This window comes from Panthera leo, chromosome B2, assembly GCF_018350215.1.
Source record: "Panthera leo isolate Ple1 chromosome B2, P.leo_Ple1_pat1.1, whole genome shotgun sequence".
Lineage (NCBI taxonomy): Eukaryota > Metazoa > Chordata > Mammalia > Carnivora > Felidae > Panthera > Panthera leo.
Genome location: NC_056683.1, coordinates 140,931,829 through 140,953,490, shown reverse-complemented (window position 1 = coordinate 140,953,490; position 21,662 = coordinate 140,931,829). Strand labels below are relative to the sequence as shown.

The following is a 21,662-nucleotide window of genomic DNA, read 5'->3' as shown; positions in this document are numbered from 1 at the left end:
AAAACACACTCAAATAAAAAGTGTATCTGAAAGCAAGCTACTGCCCCCCCCCAGAGCGGACTCCACCGCTCACCGCTGGGGACGTGCCTGTGACGGGCACTTCCTTCACTTTCCGCCTACCTGTCTGCCTCACCTGGCCTTAGACTGAGCATTTATTTTAGAATAAAATCACGGTGGCGGTCAGAAACACTAGAAAATAAAAATAAAAGCAAGCTATCTAACCAAAGCAAAGGATCCAGAGAGTGTCTGTGAGCCAGGCACAGGGCTCAATGTTCCAGGTACCTTCCCTCCTTGGAACGCTGCCAGGAAACTGCCAGAAGCTACTGTTGTCCCATTTTTAGAGGAGAAAACGGAGGACCAGACAGCTGCACTTTTGAGGAAAACGGGGAGAGCCTCTCCATAAAGCAAAACCACTAAGGCTGTCAGCACTGGAGCACTTCTTAACAAAGCAACGGGTACTGAATAATGGCCCTGCTGATTAGCAGGACAGCACATAAACTTATTTTGAGGAAACACCCATTTGCCACTTCCAGGAGATACTTTTATGGACAAGACCCCTAAAGATCTATAACTGAACCTGTTTTCTCATGTGTAATGGGACTTATAGCAGTAACTGCTCCCGAGGCCTGTGAGGCTTAAGTAAGATGACCTACAACAGCCCTTAGCAGGCGGCCGGCCCTTACGGGCAGGCCACACTGGGGAATGTCCTCACGCTGCACGCTGCCCTGTACTGTTTGTGCAGGGCACCTGTCCGGGCACGTGTTGGTGGTGGTCTGACGGGAGCCCAGGACGGGGATGATCTGCATGCCTGTAATGGGCATGCTGCCCTGCTTGGCCGCCTTTCATTCTCTGGTGGTTGACAGCGTATATGTTATGGTGTCACATTAGCTAATGAGATCATGCTTGCTAAACTAAGCTAAGCTAATGAGCTCTGCTTAGCTAATCAGCTCCAAAGAAATGAGCTTTCTTTTTTGGTGAACAGGCAGCCCCCAAAGTTAATTCCAACGCTGGCCGTTTGAAATCGGGAATGCATTTCCCCACCGAAAAGTGACAAACGAAGGGAGAGTTCTCAGGCCGGCCTCCTGTCCTTTTTATTCCTTAAGGAAGGGGACAGTAGTGCAGGTATTGTGGGTTCTGGGAGCTGTGGGTCCGTGGCACGGGGAAGAAAGAAATTCACTCTCCCAGGTGCAGGGGTTGGGTGAAGGTCAAAAGTGGAAGACAAAAAATTAACGTCAGTGACTATTTCCTTGTAACCCAACTAAATGACCACAAGTTTCACCAAGTGTATTCCTCTGGTTCCTCACCTAGAAGCTTAAGTACTTTCATTACAGCTTGTGACAAATCAAAATGGTATGTGCTGCGAGGGACAAACCAAAGAAATTACGTTAAAACCCCTGTCCCATTCACAAGCGCTCCTTGGGAATTCTATTTGTGTCTCCCTGTATATACTAAGACCTAAGGCCAAACCTATGAACTCCGGCGAAAACTGGCATGACTTCTTTTTTTAATTTTTTTTATGTTTATTTATTTCTGAGACAGAGAGAGACAGAGCATGCGTGGGGGAGGGACAGAGAGAGGGGGAGACACGGAATCACAGGCAGGCTCCAGGCTCTGAGCTCTCAGCACAGAGCCCGACGCGGGGCTCGAACTCACAAACCGTGAGATCATGACCTGAGCCGAAGTCGGTCGCTCAACCGACTGAGCCACCCAGGTGCCCCTGCATGACTTTTTATTGTACGATGCAGCAAGCCCATCCAGAAAGTAATAGTATTATATGCACCGCCAGCCAGAGAGTATTAATACCTTTAAATGACAGAGGAAATAGCAATCTACTCATTACTTTTTTCCAGGAAGAAATAAAAGCTTAAAACAAGAAATGATCAGAAGAATTTCACGTTGAAGACAAGTTGTGTTGACAGCTATGAGGATGAGAACATCACATTCCCTTTTGCCACCTGTGCTACCCTCCTTAGAAAAGACGTAGAGGCACCCGGGTGGCTCAGTCGGTTAAGCATCTGACTTTGGCTCAGGTCATGATCTCATGATTTGTGAGTTTGAATCCCACATCAGGCTCATTGCTGTCATCACAGAGTCCATCTCAGATCCTCTGTCCCATTCTACCTTCTGCCCCTCCTATCCCTCAAAAATAAATAAAACATTTTTCAAAAAAATTTCAAAAGAGAAAAGCTAAACTTTTCTAAAATTATCAATTATACAGTTTGTCATAAAATCAAGGGCTACACTTACCTATCTTGATTCTACTCAAGACTCCCAAAAGGAGCACCTGGGTGGCTCAGGTGGTTAAGCATCTGACTGTAGATTTTGGCTCAAGTCATGACATCATGGTTCACAAGTTTGAGCCCTGCATCAGCCTCTCTACCGTCAGAGCCCACTTTACATCCTCTGTCCCCCCGTCTCTACCCCTGCTTGCATTCTCTCTCTCTGTCAAAATAAGTAAATAAGCTTAAAAAAAAAAAAAAGAAAAAAAAAGGGAGATGCACCGGGTAAGCCCCAGACAGGCCATCAAAAGCTGCCCATTCTCAGGGCACCTGGGTGGCTCAGTCAGTTGAGCGTCTGACTTCGGTTCAGGTCATGATCTCGCAATCTGTTAGTTCGAGCCCTGCATCAGGCTCTGTGCTGACAGCTCAGAGCCTGGAGCCTGCTTCAAATTCTGTGTCTCCCCCTCTCTTTGCCCCTCCCCAACTCATACTCTGTCTCTGTCTCTCAAAAATGAATAAATGTATAAAAAAAAAAAAGCTCTACATTCTCACCCTCCATTTGTTCAGAGTGTGGGCTATGTAGGGGCTATGCAGTCACTGTCCCCAGTGCCGCCCTCCAGGAAGCACAGTGGTGACAGCGTGAGTGGAGACAACAGCGGCATTGGCATTCTCGTGCTGGGGTGGGTAGGACACAGACAAGGGCTCCAGGGCTGTGGCTGGCACTCGGGCTCTATCCCTACAACTCTCTAGGGTGAGACCTCAGCGAGTTATCCCCAGGGCAGACCACACAATGGTTTAGGACATCAGTACAACAAGGGCGTGAAAACGGAGGAAAGTATAGCTTCAGCGAGCTTATTCAGAATTTTTCAATTGGAAGAAGGTGAGTTTTGTGTTTTACAACTCATTTTTGTATACAAGTTACATGTGGTGGTGGGGAAGGGGTTTGGCCATGGAAACTTCTCCATGTTCATGGCTTTTGAAAGGGTTTAATCCAGCCCTGGTGGTAATGACACAACTGACTCTGAGCAAACCAGCCTGTCCCTTTGCAAAGCAGTCTGACCAGTGTTTGCTGGGGGCCCAACCCAGGCCTGCGTCTACAGTAGGGACGGTGTGTGTGTGGCATCAGGACCAGGGCCATCCTGGCCAGCCTGGTCCCTGAGAGGGGTCCACAGAGAATGGGGCAGATTAGGCATAGCCTCAAAAAAAGCTGTGATGTGCAAAGAAATGTGCATGGGGGAGAGTCAATGTCTGGGTTAGCTCCAGCCCGGCAGAAAAGCCCAGCTCCAGTACTAGAAAGAGCGCGGAAGGCAGAGTTTCTGGCTCCAGACCTTTCTTCACAAAACCGTGAACCTTCCGGGGGCTCTGTTTTCTTCATATGAATGACAATAAGAAAAACTGCTTTTGTGCCTTTGAAACAAGAATCTTAAAACGGGTGGGGTGCCTGGGTGGCTCAGTCGTTGAGTGTCCGACTTCAGCTCAGGTCATTATCTTACAGTTTGTGGGTTTGAGCCCCGGGTTGGGCTCTGTGCTGTCAGCATGGAGCCTGGAGCCTGCTTCGGATTCTGTGTCTCCCTCTCTCTTAGTCCCTCCCCCACTTGTGCTCTCTCTCTCTCTCAAAAAAATAAATAAACATTAAAAAAAAAAAAAAAAGAATGAGATCTAAGCCTGTCTGAAGAAAAGGCATATACATACAATTACTCATGATGAATGTTGCAAGTGCCTTTATTTCTTATGTCGTGGCACGGTGCTTATTCAGAGACTCGGAAAATGCCAACCGTGGCCCTGACAGGAGACCACAGCCCCTCCATGGGATATACAAAGAATCCCCAATACATGACACCTTGCGTTTGATATGCAGGAGATGCTCAATGGGTACTTCTTGAGTAAAGGGAACAGAAATACTAGCAAAAGCAAAAGAGGGGTAAATATTTCATGGAGAAAGATATGGGAAGAGTGTTGAGAAAAAAATAGATGGGCTGAAGGATGAGATGGAACCCTCGTTCACAAGGATGATGTCTCCTATCAGTCTAAGCGTGGGAATCAGGAGAGCATGGTCTGATCAAATGGTCTGGAAACAAACATTTTAGTTGCCCTCCAAAATACAGCATAGGTTCATAGATGCCTTCATTAGTATTTTTTTTAATTTTCTTTTTTTTAATGTATATTTATTTTTGAGAGACAGAGGGAGACATAGAATCGGAAGCAGGCTCTAGCCTCTGAGTCATCAGCACAGAGTCCAACATGGGGCTCGAACCCACGGACCACAAGACCGTGACCTGGGTGGGCCACAGTCGGATGCTTAACCAACTGAGTCACCCAGGCGCCCCAATGTCTTAAGTATTTTGATCAATGTATTAGACAAGACACTTCAAGTAAAATCACTTTTCTGGGGGCACCTCAGTGTTTCAGTCAGTTAAGTGTCTGACTCTTCCTTTTGGCTCAGGTCATGATCTCACAGTTGTGAGACTGAGCCCCATGTCTGGTTCTGCATTGACAGTGCAGAGCCTGCTTGAGATTCTCTGTGTCTCTGTCTCTCTCTCTCTCTCCCTCTCTCTCTCAAAATAAGTAAATAAACATAAAAAACAATACTTTTCTTTGGAGGCTGAATGAACCTGACTGTGGATATTCTGGAAACAAGCAAACTATCTGCCACACCTGCCCTGCACGTGTATTGTACACGCAGTCAGAGCTCTCCTCTCTCCCCACCCCCCACCCCCGTCCCTGTGCTGGTCAGTGTAGCCACTGAGAGCAGCCTTACTGGTAGAGAAATCATTATGACTAATGAAAAAAAATGTGAAATAAATAAGAATGACAATATTCGTTCCAAAATACAAGGAGAAATAGCTCAGTTTGATACAACCAACTGCGTTCCTATAAGACATCTCCACAGTTTTCCTGATTCAGAAGAAAGAATACTTCTTTAAGCTTTTTTCTAGAGCATCGCTAATTACTGCCATATTCTGTCCTTGGTGAAGACAGGGGCAGAAAACAATGACAATTATAAAGTCTTTTTCGGGGGACAAAGGTCCATCTCACACTCAGAAGGGAATTTCAGTAACGGTCAGGTTCAGCCTGATTCCCAGCCTTGCCTTCCCCTTTCTCCCCACAAATGCAGGCTGGCTCAGCAGGTCCTAAGATCCAGATCCAGAGGGGACAGAGCACCAACATCACCATCAGGGACTCTCCCCTGCCAGGAGGCTGCTGTGCTACCTTCACACGGTGTCCAGTCCCAGGAGCACATCCCTGCCCCAAACTCCTCAGGTTCCCCACACTTGAGGCTCTATTTTGTGACCCTCCAGGACTAGAGACTTGCCTGACACTTTTAGGTCCCTGGGGCTGCCCTGATCCCATCTGTGGCCTGCCAGATGGGATCCCTCTCTCCCTCTGCTGTTGGATTGTCCCCCTCTCCCCCTGCCCCCGCCCAATCCGGGTCATCCCACCAGGTAGCTGACCCACCTGCAACATTCAACTGTCACTAAATGTAGTGGATGCTGCCATCTGCCATAGAGATTACCCTTCCCGCCCCATCCTACTGTCTATTCTTTTTAGGACAGAAGCATTTGTTCTCCCAGCTACTGGAATGCTGGCATCTGTCAGCTTCCAGCCAAGTCCCTGTCAGGAAACCACCTGTAGCTGGAGAAAGACGTCCAGCCCAAGGTCTTGCCCCTTCCAGGGAACCCATGTCCAACTTGTAATCTACAGAACTGTCATATAATTACTGTGTGTGATTTTAAACCACTGACTATGCAGTAATCTGTTATGGCAGCAACAGAAAACTTATGCAGAGGAAAGAGAGAATGAGGAGAAAGGGAAACAATTCCATTTATTTCTACACTTTAACTCTCCCTGTTGTGCGTGATCAGGGCTTGCAATCAGGAAAGCTTGAGATCTTTTTTGAAAACACCAACCAGGGTCAAGTCTGGGTGATGGGACCAAACCCATCCAACATCCTAAAATCAAAAAGTTCGTACCCTCTTTAGAGTGGAGAGAAATATTAATCTCATGTTCTAGAGAACAGATCCATCATTTCTTATATCATTATAACCATCCATAGCCAAGAGGCAAGGGAGTTCTGTAATGAATGAATGGGACACTTTGTTGCCATTTCAACTTTTAAATAAAAAATAGAATTTTAATAATTGTCTAGCTCAGTAAAGGAATATAACTTAAAAAAATAATACCTCTTACCTTTATTTTTTTATTTGAGCCAAAGAGACAATCCTGTATACAATGTTATTCAATGTTAATCCTGACTAAATAGTAATTTAATGACAAAGAATAGAGTTCTCTAACTTTCAGTATCTATCTATCTTTAAAAGACAAGACCATACCTTTTGAAATATCTGCACAAAATATGCATATAGCTAAAGGAATAGAAACAGAAACACAAAGTCAGTATGTCTCCTAAATAGAGTATAAACACCATTTAAATGTGTGTGTTGGGACCATTCCAGAATTTAATTTGCATGGGCTGCTATCTTAAAGATGAAGCAGGAAAATTTATACCAAGCTAGTAAGTGTGAGATCTGAGTAAAGAATTTTTCTCTCTGGTCAGAAAGACAAATAAACTATATATAGCTACAGAATTTAACTTGACTTTGGCTTATATGTTCAAAAATGTACTTATCTGTCATCAAGAATGTGTGCATGGGAAATTGACGGCATTAAAAGACCTCAAAATAGTACCATTCAAGATGATAAACTGCATTGATTATATCACTTTGAGGCCCACTCGAAAGATCGGGTCACTGGGAGTCACTGGTTGTCTAGCTGCCCATCTCTGGGGCAGCATGGCTCTGCAGACATAAGGCGACCACAGGCTGTTACTGGAAAGGACTCAGTGGGTCAAAAGCATGGAGGGTAGGTAAGCCAGGTCCCCAGTCTCAATAACCCAGGGAAGAATGAGCATCCTAGTACACAACAATCTTGAAGAGGAGTCCCTACCAGGGTCACGTTTCCAAATGAACCCTCTCCAAAGTCAACAGATGGATGGCTCTACACAGAGATCTCCAAGAATACAGAGATTGTCATCTGTCACTCTTAATAAGTTGTAAGAAAAACAGACAGATCTTAAAAACCAGATTTCAACAGTTTTGTGTACATTTACTTTTTCACAAAATGGGTGTGAGAGTCTATCACTACAAACATAACAAACACAACACGGAAGAAAATCTGAGAAAGGAGGCCGGGGCTGTGGTCCAGGCATGGGCTGATGAGGACCTACATCACTGAGCTCAAACCACTTTTCCAACAAAAACACTTCTACCGAGGGTTAGACCCGGGGTTTGGCACAATTGTGAATGCATTACTGAGTAGCAACTCCTTTCTCTCCTATTCGAGGACACGTCCGAATGGAAGTGGGGAGAAAAGCTAACCCTGATGCTACCAAAATTTTTAAAACTTCTCAAGCTACAGGGGTGCCTGGGTGGCTTAGTCGGTTAAGCGTCCAACTTTGGCCCCGGTCATAATCTCCTGGTTCATGGGTTCGAACTCTGCTTGGGATTCTCTCTCTCTCAAAATAAATAAATAAAAAAAAAAGACCTCTCAAGTTATAGCACTATAACTTTAGTGTTGTGAGTCACGCAGTAATTGCTGCATCCTCCAAAATAGTCTCAACACTTCATTTGAGATTTTCTGGTAGTTAAGCTTTCCAGTCTAATAAACCTCTCCAAAAGGTAATGGCTTAAAACAACAACACTTCTGTCCACAAATCTGCAATGTGGAGAGAACTAGGCAGGAATAGTTCATGCCTACTCCATGTGGCTTCCGCTGGGGTGGCTCAAAGACTCGGGGAAGTGGGGGAGTGGAATCATGTGAAGGCTCACTCGCTCACATGTCTGCACCAGGAAGACTCGAACAGCTGGGGGCTGGAAGAGCTGGGAGATCCACGGGCACCTTCCTGTGTGGTCTGGACTCTCCACGCGGCCTCTGTACTGTATGGAATCTCTGTAAGATGTAGCTAGACTTCTCACATGGTATCTCGCGGCTCTGAAGGTACATGTCCTGAGACAGATGGAACTCAGGCACCAGATGAAAGCTCCACCACATTTGTGACCTCGCCTCAGAAATCACACGGCTAAACTTCCGCCATGTTCTATTCTTTAGAACCTCAGTTCTAAAGCCACTAAGGTAGACCCATATATTCAAAAGGAGAGGAACTGGGGCGCCTGGGTGGCTCGTCGGTTAAGCACCTGACTTAGGCTCAGGTCACGATCTCACGGTTTGTGACTTCAAGCACCGCGTCGGGCTCTGTGCTGACAGCTCGGAGCCTGGAGCCTGCTTCGGATTCTGTGTCTCCCTCTCTCTCTGCCCCTCTCCTGCTCATGCTCTCTCTCTCTCTCTCAAAAATAAATAAACATTGAAAAAAAAGGAGAAGAATTATAGTCCATCCTTTTTTTTACAGAAAGAGGATTAAAGATTTTATGAATGTTTGAAAACCGCCACATCACGTATGGAAACAGAGAGGAAGAATACAGCCCAAGAGACATGAAAGGAAAGGATCAGAAGAGGGTGATGGCTGAAGTCCAAGAGAAAGGGGGAAACAGGAGCACACCTGAGGCACAGTGCTGGGGACTAGGGAGGTGTTGTCTTCACTGAGAGGGGTGGATCCAGGAACAGGCAGCGCTCAATGCCTGGCCTTCTGGGCATCAGAGGACAACTGAGTGAGAGATCTCCACAGGCAAGAGTAATTCAAGACTAGAAGGCAAGCACCCTAGGCGAGGGAGAAAGAGAAGAGATGGAAGTCACAATGGAAGAAGCAAGAGTGATCACCATGATAATTCAAACTTGCTCAAGAAAGTAAGAAAGGCGGAAGGGGAATGAGCAAAGTGAATCCAGGGCAGGAAAGACACAACAGATACAATACAGGAGGGGAAAAAAAGATCAGCAGAAGACAAACATCCTAGAAGCTAAAGGAAGAAAAGTTTCAAGTAAAGAGAAAGTAGTCACAATCTCCTACACCATTAAGAGAAAAGGAAAAACAAAAGCCAAAAAGAAGGATACCAGATTTTTTCAAGGAAGTAGTCAGGAACACACACTTTGGGGACCCATTTTATTTTTACTATCTGTACAAGGGTGGCAATAATTTCTCACCTCAGCAAGTAAAACTAATGCCTCTAATAGACTTCCACGTTTTGTGTTAAAATAAGCTGTTTCTGTATTCATGAGAGGCACCTGACAAGATACCAGCCTTAGGGAGCTTAAATCCTTTCCCAAGTGAGTTAGGCAGAATTCCTCCACGGAAGGACTACCTCAAGGCAAACCACATCCAGCCCCAGAGGCCATTGGCTACACAGTTCTCTATCGGCCACCTTGCCCAGGCTGGTTGCGCTCTGATGGTTCTCAACAGCAAGGCCAGGTTCCCCTGGACTTTGAGGTCAGCAGTTTTAAAACCCAGTCTGAAGATGTATGGAAATTACTATATTCCTATTTTTAAAAATGGTATGTTCTGTCCAAATGTGCTTAAAGTGTTCTAAAATAAAAAGGTCTCATTACAGTTGAAAGAAGCTCTACCTCAAAAATCCCTAGAGGGAGACAGAGAAGCCTGTTCCGACGGCATTCTAGTTTCCAGCTGTGAAGGGCCAAGGAAGTAGAGGCAAAAATAGACCTCAATTAAGGGTAGCACAGCATCTACAGACTGGAGGAATGCAGTCCCGGGAAAAGAACACACGCACGCATGCGCGCACACGCACACACACACACACGCACGAACACACACACAGCTGTCACCTTTCTCTTCATTCTGGGACTGCTCATGGCAGAGGAAGAGATTTTCTTGCTCATGTAGAGCGCTAGGCAGACTGAAGAGTCTACATGAGCTGAGAGCTGCCTGGTTCAATCATAAATCCCTTCTATCAGGACTTTCAACCAGAGCCAGCTACATGACAAGAGGTCAGTAACAGAACCTTAATTACAAGTATTCTGAGGGTTTATATCTAAGCTGGGCATGAGATCAGCCAGAGATTCCATACTCAAAGTATTAGAAGTGGGGGATAAAAAGTTAAGATTTCTTTTTAAATCAATGAAAAACTAGCATCAAATTAAACTGGCAGATGAAGATTTGTGATAAAGTATCTCACTTATCACAAGGATACAGATTTCTATAAACCTTGCTCTTAATTGTACATAACTTCAATGATCAGTTGATAGTTATGATTTATCCTTTGATAACTATTTTACCATCATATAAGAGCATCATAGATTGAATCCCATGCTAAATTCTGCCACCAGGCCTAAGCACTTGGGCCCAGATGTCATAGGCATTGCCAGGACACATTTAAGAAGAAATCAAAACCTATGAAGAGGCAGCACTGCATACTGTATCCTTTAAAATGATAGTAAATGCCAAGAATCAGCAAGAAGTCCAAAAAAGAAAGACCAGAAATAGTATGAGGAATAAATTGAGTGTATTTACACAAACCAAATATTATAGCAACAAAAACTAATTACATATATATGCAACCACATGCATAAATCTAAGAAACACAATATTAACAAAAAAATCACAAGTTGAAAGTTGTAAAAGCAATCACTCCCACCCTGACAATGAGAATGAGGCCACATTAGCTACAAAAGCAGTTTTTTAAAATATATCAGGGAGCTGAGGGTGCACAGAAGCTTAAATGTGTTGAGCCCTTCCCAAGAGAAGAAAGGCCAACAGCTGCTTCCACTCCTAGCAAAGTGGCAGGAAAAACAGGAATCCACCATAGCCAGGAGTAAGGAGGAAGCAGGTAAATTTTTAAGCAAGTTTAATGGCCAATGGATGGCCGTATGGATATGAATTCCAGGGAGCCTGAACCACAGAGTAAGTCTGCACCACCAGCCAACTCCTTCCCATATATCTTCACCAAACACACAAGAGTATACCAAAGGCTGGGGGCAGGGCAGAAGAGTTGAGAGGCAACTGCCCTGGGGGCTACAGGACCTTCCCAAGAGTAGGCAGGGGTCAGAGCATAAATACTGAAAAAATCTCCCTTATGCACTTCAGGGCCTCACCATAGGCACTGCAGCAGCCCTCCAAAAGCTGAGGCTGGATAGCTGGACCGAGAGAGATGTGCTGTGGTGACGAAGGCTGGGACAGTACTAAAAGCAAAGAAAACTCGCCAGTACTCCAAAATGCTGGCATACTGGCTGAAAAACAGAAATCTTCCACAGTTGGGTAAGCTGCTGCTGGGTTGTAAAGCATAAAGAAAACTAAGAGTTTAGCCAGGGGTCAGATCTCAATTCCTGCTAAAGGGAAAGTCTCTGTCCTCAAAATATTTGAACTCAGTGACAAAATGGATCTAATGAAAGCTTCAATAAAGATCACACGCATTTCAATAACACGTTAGATTGACTCAGCCTACACACTAGTAGCCTGCTAAAAAGGCGTGCCCTTTTATATTACTGCATCCTCTATGATTCTTTTACACACAATATCTGGCATGCATCAAAAATTATGAGGCCCACAAAGAAGGGAGAAAATATAACCCACAGCCAAGAGAAGAAACAGCCAAAAGAAGCAGACACAGAGGTGATACAGCTGTTGGAATCATTAGGCACAATAACTACCAAAAAATATGTTAAAGGATCCAGTGGAAAACATGGACACGAATAGGTGGAGAATTTCAGGAAAAGACTGGAAATTAGTTTTTAAGCTATATAAAAACTATTTTTTTAATGTAGAAATGCTAAAAATAAAAAAAATAAGACATTAAAGATGGTTTAACATTAACAAGACACAGCAGAGGAAAGGATCAGGAAACCTGAAGTCAGATCAATAGGAATTATTCAAACTGAAAAACAAAAATTAAAAAAGAAAAGAGTATAAAAAAACATGGGATAAGAGACAAGAGAAATACTTGAAGAAACAATGGATGGAAAAAAATCTCTAAAACTGATGAAAGATATCAACCTACAGATCCAAGAAGTCTTAGCAAAGCCTGACCCTAAACAGAAAGAAAACTACACTTGGGCATGTCGTAGTTCAGCTGCTGAAAAAAAAGAAAAAACAAAATACAAAATCAGATGGGAAAAAACTCAGCCATTACATACCACAGGGGAATATGCTAAAAATAAAGGCTAACTTCACATCAGAAACAAAACAGGCCAGAAGACAATGGGCCAATGTCTTCAAAGTTCTGATTTAAAAAACTGTCAAACTTGGGGTGCCCGGTTGGCTCAGTCAGTTGGGTGTCTAACTTCGGCTCAGGTCATGATCTCACAGTTCAAGCCCTGCATCAGGCTCTGTGCTGACAGCTCAGAGCTTGAAGCCTGCTTCGGATTCTGTGTTTCCCTCTCTCTCTGCCCCTCCCCCACTCACATTCTGTGACTCTCCCTCTCAAAGCTAAATAAACACTAAAAAAAAAAAAATTTTTTTTAACTGTCAAACTAGAATTCTATATCCAGTGAAAATATCTTCTCTCCCTTAAAAATGAAGGCAAAAGAAACATTTTCAGAAAAAGCAAAATCTAAGAACTTGTCACCAGCAGACCTACATCAAGAAATACGAAAAGAAATACTTTAGGCCAAAGAGAAATGATAAAGATGGAAAAAATAAACAGTACTAGAAATGGTAAATATGTAAAGATAAATATAAAACTCCACTTAAAATTATCTCCATTTGATATATGTATAAATGTATATGTTATTTTAGATTTTATAAGTGTGTATATGTTTTACTTTAAAGTATCTTTGTTTCACGTATGTATGTATGTATGTATGTATGCATGTATGTTTATGTTTCTTTCACATACAATTGACAGCTTTAAAGTAGCAACATTACTGGCTTTATAGCACACACAGATATATACCATATGACAATAAGATCTATAAAGTGTAAGACAAGTAAGTACAATTATAATGTATTAGGCTTCTTACATTAGTTGTGAAGTACAGTATTACTATTTGGAGGTAGACTCTAATAGGGTAAAGACGCATAGCTGAGCTCTTAAGCTACTAAAAAAATACAAAGAAATACAGCCTAAATTTGTTACAGGAAATAAAATGGAATACCAGAAATATGCAGTTTACTTATATGAAGGCTAGAAGGACGAAAAAAGAAACAAGACATATTATATAAGCACAAACAAATACCAAGATCATAAAGTTAAACACGACAATATTGGGACAAGTAGCAAAATTTGAATATGGACTGTTGCAGCCACATTAAATTGACTGAAATTGATACCATTATAGTTGACTCTTTTTTTTTTTTAATTTAAAAAAAAAAAAATTTTTTTTTTAACGTTTATTTATTTTTGAGACAGAGAGAGACAGAGCATGAACGGGGGAGGGTCAGAGAGAGGGAGACACAGAATCTGAAACAGGCTCCAGGCTCTGAGCTGTCAGCACAGAGCCCGACGCGGGGCTCGAACTCACGGACCACGAGATCATTACCTGAGCCAAAGTCGGCCGCTTAACCGACTGAGCCACCCAGGCGCCCCTATAGTTGACTCTTAAACAAAATGGGGGTTAGGGGTGCCAACCCCACTTCACCCCATACAGTTGAAAATGGGTGTATAACTTTCAACTCCCTCAAAACTTAACTACTAATTGCCTACTATTGACCAGCAGCCTTACAGGTAACCAGTCAACTAACACATATTTTGTATGTTATATGCATTATATACTGTATTCTTACAATAAAGTAAGCTAGAGAAAAGAAAATGTTATTAAGAAAACCATAAGGAAGAGCAAATACATTTACAGGACTATACTGTGAAAAAAATTCATATATGAGTAGACCGCACAGCTCAAACCTGTGTTGTTCAAGGGTCAATTGTACCATGTTAAGTTAAGAAAAGGTCTTTTGCTCAAGAATTAAATGCTGAGAGGGGCGCCTGGGTGGCTCAGTCGGTTAAGCGTCCAACTTCAGCTCAGGTTACGATCTCACAGTCCGTGACTTCAAGCCCTGCATTGGGCTCTGTGCTAACAGCTCAGAGCCTGGAGCCTGCTTCGGATTCTGTGTCTCCTTCTCTCTCTGCCCCTCCCCTGCTCATGCTCTGTCTCTTTCTGTCTCAAAAATAAATAAATAAAAGTATTAAAAAAAAAGAATTAAATGCTGAACGGCTGACTCTTGATTTCAGCTCAAGTCATGATCCCAGAGTCGTGGTATTGAGCCCCATGTCTGGCTCTGCACTGAGTGTAGAGATTCTCTCCCTCTTTGTCTCTGTCTCTCTCTCTCTCTCTCCCTCTCTGACACACATACACACAAAAGAATTAAATACCGAACAATTTGGGTATCAAAGGGCATGATGTCTGCAACTTACTGTTTAATTGTCTGGGGAGAAGGAGGGGAAAGGGCAGAGATGGAAGGGTTTTTTTACATGTACAAAAGATCTCTTTACTTTTTTATAGACATAGGAATTTTTTATTTCTATTTTTTATACAGAAAAATGAGCCAAACTAAATAATCTATTATTTGCGAATGTATACATTTAAAAACCTTGAGGAAAAAGAGGCAAGGTATTAATAATGACTAAGCTCAGGTGGTGATGACCTCAGGGAGGTGAGCAGGGAGATGGAACAGAGCTAAAACCCAGAGGGTATGAACAGATTCAAAAGCCCTGGTATCGATGTGGTTCTTGAGTTGAGTGGTGGTATTTTATTTCAACACTTGCACATATGTTACATATGATCTTCTGCATGGATATAATATTATCTAAAGGGGAGAACTGAGCAGATAGAAGATCATCCAGTTTGTAAAAAACCAGTTTGATTTGGGACCAACATTTATATTTAGTAAAGCACTAAACAAAAGCATTAAGATGGACCCCAACACTTACCTGAACTAACTTTTTATCAGACCCAAATTCCCAGATGTAACTAAATAGAAATACCTATTGGCTACCACTGCCTTCCCTTTCCCACCAACCTCAGCTACAAAAAAAATGAATGCACTTCCTTGAAACACTTAATTTAAATTCTTTTGCTGAGACATAGTGACTCTGCCGTGAATAAATTATGTGCAACATTGCACTGCAAGAGAAAAATCTCCAGGTTATGTAGATATGGCCCATTAAGTAATTGACCATCATTACCTTATTAGGGGAACCTACAGGCGTCCTTTCTGCATAACTGGGTATCACTTCCTACTAGCTGAGAGTCAACAGTCTCCTTAAGAGTTTTATTAAATAAATTCAAGTATCAAAAGTCAAGAACCCATAAAATGTAAAATTATTCTAGGTACTAGTGGTAATTGGGTAACGGTGATATACATATATGTGTGTGTGTGTGTGTGTGTGTGTATGTATGTGTGTATGTGTGTGTGTATGTATGTATGTATATGTGTGTGTATACATACATATATATGTATATATACATATATATACGTATACGTATATATATACGTATACGTATATATATACGTATACGTATATATATGTATATATACATATATATATATATATATATATATATATATATATATGAGTGCTTTATTTGCTCAAAGCATTTACTTAAAAAATAAAGAAAAACTACAGAGAGGCCTTAGTTAGCCAAGGGAACATCTCGACTCTGTCACTAGTTTTCTAAATAGCTAAGAAACCTTTTATTTCCTCTGCTTCAATTAGTGTATTTGAAAAGGGCTGAGACCCAATTCTAAATTCAGAAGAATTACACCTAATAATCAAAGTTTCTAAGGCAACTGTGCTCTGTAAGGCAAGAGAAATTTTAGTGTTTACAACTTTACAAGATGAAAAACTGAAGCGTGAGGGAGTTATTTTTCAGAGTGTTTCAGTATTACCATTATTCCATAAACAACAAATATTTACTGAGAGCCTCCTATGTACCAGGTACTATTTTAGGTACCAGAGATAAAACACAACAATGAACAAGCTAACGCATTCCCTATCCTCATGGAACTTACACGCGTTGACCTTGCACACCAATGAATGGATCGGTGCCCTCGTGCCAAGAGGTCATTAATAAGGTTTTGATGCCACCTGAAATTCCTGTGAATCCCAAACTCTTGTGGATCTTGTGTGCTATAAAGTATCCTCGACAGCACCTACTTGGTTAATAGGGAATGGTCAGGGTAGCACCCTGATGGTCATCTCCTACTGTCTACTCTTAAGCCCATGGTGTTCTACGAGGCATGGCATGGCCAGCATCCAGCCAGAAAATAGGACACATTCCGTCTGTTTTCTGAGATGGTGGAAAACTTGATGCAATTCTCAACAGGGAAGTTGAGAAAATAGAGGGTCCTTATATGTTGTAATGGCAGTATCTTCTACTAAATAATAAAGGATTTCCAATCTATAAGGGAGAAATGAAAGGAGACAGCACTTTTGTTTATGGGGGACAGTCCTGTGTTCCATCTCCAAAGCAAACATCACCCCAGTTCTACAGACTACCAATCATTCCTCAATTATTTCAGAGGGGATTAGCCAGAGAAGGAAGGAGGAGAAGGAGGGCAAAGAAACAAAGGGAAGGAGGGGAGGAGAAAAGGAAGGAGAGAGGGAAATCAGAAGGGAGAAGACAACTGGTAGCTTTCAAAAAACAACTCATCAGTGGACTTCCAGTGATGACAAATTTAAGAATGCTTCCACATTCCCAAGTGTTTCAGCCCCAGAAACATCTCCAGACTGTCTGTGACCACAGCACAGAACTGGGAGACTGTCAAGTCCAAGAGCTGAGCAGGCCTCCCCTCACCTCATCTGGCTGCCTGGTTCATCTGCTTCTTTCTGTCCCTGTGATCAGTGACTAGGAGATGTCAATCGTTCAGGACCAAAGACATTTTCCAAACTTCAACTGGAAACAAAAGCAGCCTGTATGGATGTGTGTGTCAGAGAAGAAGAGACAAAGAAATGGGCAAGGTTCACTGATCTTTGCAAATCGCAATTCTGGGGATGGGGGTATGAGAATGAGGATGTTGCTGTGAGTCTTAGACGAACCAGCCCCTCAATAACCGCAAGGAGCAGTGACAAGTCTGGACAGCGCTGCAACCAGCCTCCTCCCTCCCCTCTTGAATACAACTGCAAAATGCCGTCGCTCTCTAACAGTGCCTACGCTGAACACAGGATGCCCCAAAATGCAGAGCCTGACCCTCCTTGAAAATGAGTAGAGTTGCATCAGGTTGCTTCTAGTAGCTTTCTTTACTGTCTTCATGTTTCTAATGAAATCCAGTCCCTGCTTCTTGGAGGCTTCCTCTGTGCTCCTGCTCTGGTCTGGACCAGGGCAGTCCCCAGACATCTCTGCAAGACTCCCACTCTGAAGAGGCAAGAGTGAAGCCACTCCCCTGAGTCATACAAAGGTCTTGATTTATTGCAAACCACACGGGTCTGCATTTGTTTCAGCCCAATATGCTATCACTATGATCCTTGCTTATTAACCCATCTACTCCCTCCTTCAAAGGCTCTCAGAAAAGGGAGTCCTTGGGAAGCTACTTCTAAGGTCTGCTCTAATAACAGGTACCATTCACTGAGTACTTACTATGTATGAGACACTGTATTAAGTATACTTTTTTACTTAATCTTCACAACACTTTAAGGTAGAGAGTATTAATCCCATTTAACAGATTGGGAAACTGACGCTTAGAAAAGCCCAATTATTTTCTCAGGGTCATACTCCTGGTTACAATCTTGGGATCTGTCTTCCGAAGTCCCAAGTCTTCAAGCACTATTCTATACTCGGAGAAAGTGCAGAACAGTGGGTCAGAAAAGGTTTGCAGTCAGAAACTCTTGCCTCCAGTTAGTGTATGACCCGGGGTGGTTATTTCACCTCTCAATGCCTCCGTCACTTCCCCTTCAATGTGGGAATAATCATTTGTACCCTGCCTTTTTCCCGGTGTCAGAGGCAGCATCAACACCTGTTGCTATGTTCCCATAAGTCCCTTTCTCTCAGAAGAACTTCCTTGTCATCTGTTCAAGGTTGGGAATGAGAAGCAGGGTAGGGAACAGTTGCAGGAAAAAGAGGTCTGAAGCTAGGTCACGTGTCTTCAAATTTGTCCTTGCCCTTTGTAACTGCATGGGGAGACATGGACTCTAATGTTTGAACACGAATTCTACTCATGTTAAAGTTATCTAGACATGAAATTAAGCCAAATAGGCAAACACGTAGTATATATTCAATAAATAGCTAAAAGAAGGGCAGAAGGCAGGCAGGCAGTGGGCAGACGAAATTGGCATTTTCTTTTGATCTCTTTTAGGCTGTTGGCGTTTCATACCCTGTGCATGGAACTAATTGCTTCTCCGAGTCCATCAAATTAATTTGGCCAAAGTTATTTAATTTCACTTTGTCATTAGCAATGATAAAGAACTTAAAAGCAACACAGTGACAAATATTCTTAGCCAAACCATAATATTCTATGGTTTGAACAGCCCTATGATTTTCCCAACTGAGGCATCATCCTAGGATTGGCCTATTTTCTTGAAATTTCAAATTGCCTAATTGAAGTAACACTCATGAAGACCAAAACACACAGAGCTTATCTAAAAATGAAGCTACCAGTAGGAGCTAATGAAATCCCAGCACACATGTTTATTCCTACAGCCTCTGGTTAACACAATGCTGACAGCAGAGAAACATCCCTGACAACCTACTAGTGAGGACTTTGGGGAACTCTTGGAAGAAACACACGCAGGGCTCGAGAAGCGATGGTTTGCTTAAAAGCAATGTTTGAACGAAGAAAATAAAAGACAGCAAGTATAACCAGAGGGGATCTCTAACCATTCAGTGTGGCTTTGGGTGTAGACAGAAAATGAAACATTCATCATCCTGCATGAAACACACCTGTGGCTGAGTTCACAAAATCAACCCATTTTCCCCACCCTTAAAACTGCTAAAAAAAAAAAAAAAATGCCAATAGTTCAAAACTTTCACCTTAGGAACATCGTGAATACTCCAGAAGACCACCTGAAATGACAGCCACCATTAGAAGGATGGCATTTGTGTTCAACCACATGGCATCATCATTTCAGTGCCTGAATCTATTATGACTCAGACCCAGGTCTGTCAGGACCAGCGGCTCTCTGGAAAGGGACAAGGGGAACAACAGAGGAGAAACAGAGCATTTCTCCCGCCATTCCCAAAACCTTTTTCACACCTTCCCCTTCCCACCTCAAGGCCCCCAAGAGGTTCCACCCTCCTTGCAAAACTGCCCAAAAGTTAAACTTCTAGGAGAGAAATGGAGGGGCTGTGTGTGAGGACTGGGGGATGTGAGTGGCTTACCTGGGAGATCTCTGTCCTCACCTGTTCTAACTCAATCCTGCTATAACTGTTCACCACGGCACAATGTTGAGGCACAAAACGTTTCCCTCAGAGTCAGAGGGCTTTACATGAAAAGCATCACACTGTCAAGAGATCATTCATTTCTGATTGACATAGCATTTGGAACACCAAACACTGGGTACAAAACCAGAGGCCTACGAATACTCATCAGAGACAAAAAGTAAATAAACACAAAGGTTTAATTAACCCTATGCAACAGAAGAAGATGGAGACTGAACGGGTACCATGCCCCGTAATAAGCAGGATACTGGAAGCACAAAGGACTCCCAATAACTGTATTGCTTTTTTTTTTTAAATTGGGGATGGGGGTGTAGCTATAACTTTTATTGAGCAAAGGATACCATTAAGAATTACATAAGAAGCTGCATTGCAAATGTTGGACCCAATAAGGGCAATTGAAATTGATTCTGGAATGTGGTTAAAGTACTTTATCTAATCTATTAATAAATAAGAAAATCTTTCATTAGTTGGCAGGAGGACAGTTGCCACTGGCCAACTTGATTTTCCTGAAAACGGGGAAGACTTGCATGCACTTTTTTTCAGATAAAAGCCCTAAAGTCCCAAAGTACTGTTTCTGGAATCAGAAGTTACCATGCAGTGTCATACTTCTCCTGGACAGGCTGAAAGTCTCCTTTCACCTGTTCCCCAACGTCAGGAAGGGAGAATAAAGGGTTTGCTTGCAACATGTTTTTAATGGAAAAACTTTTTTTGAAGCAAAGAGTTTGGAAACCTCATGGTAAATCAGAAATTGTTGATCCAGGGTGACCATCTAAGGAGAATGAAAAAATGAAATTACCCTTCCAGGCCTTCGCTCTGAAACCTGAAAAAAGCCAAGATTCTGAATAGTGAAGATATAGTAAATGAGCTGAACAAGACGCCCTATAGCTTGCGAGCAGGAAAGGAAGTCAATTCTATTTATCGCCGCCTGAGAAATCAGCCTCATCCTCCCCTCCCACAGAAAGCTACAGCTGGGCTGGCTCGCCGGTCTCCAAACTCAGTAGAGACAGAAGCAAGAATCAGTCACCTGCGCGGTGCCACCCGACCCGCGCCAGCGGCAAGGCCGGCACACCTTCCAAGTGTCCCCTCTCCCCTCTCCACTCCCAGAGCCCGCCCCAGGGCTGCACTGTCTCCGGGGATCAAAGGGCCACAGACCTTTGAGAAAAAAAGAGGGAGAAGCGGGTTTGCATTATATAACAACGTACAGCAAATAAGGCTTCTGGAAAACGAAAGTAGCGAGGGGAGGGGCAGGGGTCGGGGAGAGGCGAGGGGGAGCCGGGCGTCGCGGAGCTTTCGCCGCCACTTACTCGAAGGCGAAGAAGAGTCCGCTAGTGACCAGGATGAGGATGAGAGTCAGGTAGAAGACGCCCGTCTGCCGGGCCATCATGATCCTGCCGTTGCAGAAGAACTTGTTTCTTCCCGGGAAAACCTCCCATTTCCTCCGCGCCGCGATTTTCTTCTTCTTGTGGGGCGACTCCATGGGGGAGGAGCTGTGGGTGCTGATCTGACTGTACTCGCAGTCTTTCATGGGCCCGCCGCCGCCGGGAGGCATCCACGAGGGCAGCCGGCTGGGGGCGCACGCCCCCAGAAGCCCCCCGGCCGCGCGGGCCCCGCCGAGCCACGACCGCCGCCGGCCGCCCGGCCGCCCCCCGAGCCGCGGCGCCGCGGCCGCTACGCCGGCTCCCGGCTCGGCGACAACTTTGCCGAGGACACCCAGGTTAACCCTTGCGGGAGCCCAGCTGTCATAGCCGGGTCCCCCTCCGGGAGGGACGGTGCTGGCCCGCAGCCCGCGGCGGCGGTCCTCAGTCGCTTCCAGCCCGCGTGCGGGGGCTCCGGGGCCCCGCGGGGCGCGGGGGGCCGCCCGGCCGGCCCCCGGCTCGCCGCGCGCCCGCCCCCTCGCACAGCCGCTCGCTCGGCCCCGCCGCCGCCGCCGCCGCCGGCCCGCCGGCCGCGCCTCGGCTCCGGCCCGCCGACCCCCGAGCGCTGCGCCCCGAGGGGACACGAGGCGGCGGCCCCGGCTTCCTCGGGAGCCACTTCGGCGCCTCGGCCAGGTTTATTCTAATCCTTCCTCCCGGCGGCGGATCCTCCCCAGGAGAGAGCGGTGGAGACTGGGAGGCAGCTCGCGGCCCCGGCAACCCCTCCCAGGGGTGGGGAAACCGAGCACGTTATTCTGTCAGGAGCGGGCTCGGCGACAGCCCGGGCGCTGCTCGCGCTGCGACCCCGCGCCGGCGCGCCTGG

The 21,662-nt window shown here is 44.4% G+C and overlaps 1 protein-coding gene across 3 annotated transcripts in view; it reads right to left on the bottom strand.

Moving 5' to 3' along the window:
- The window catches only part of LOC122220530 (palmitoyltransferase ZDHHC14), a 533,561-nt gene extending 512,566 nt beyond the window's left edge, over window positions 1-20,995 (bottom strand). For all 3 annotated transcript variants that reach the window (XM_042940151.1, XM_042940161.1, XM_042940162.1), the window contains exon 1: window positions 20,732-20,995. In XM_042940151.1, the coding sequence (XP_042796085.1) occupies window positions 20,732-20,976 (245 nt within the window). In that variant the 5' untranslated portion in view covers window positions 20,977-20,995. The remainder of the gene's footprint in view (window positions 1-20,731) is intronic.
- Between the last annotated feature and the right edge of the window lie 667 nt (window positions 20,996-21,662).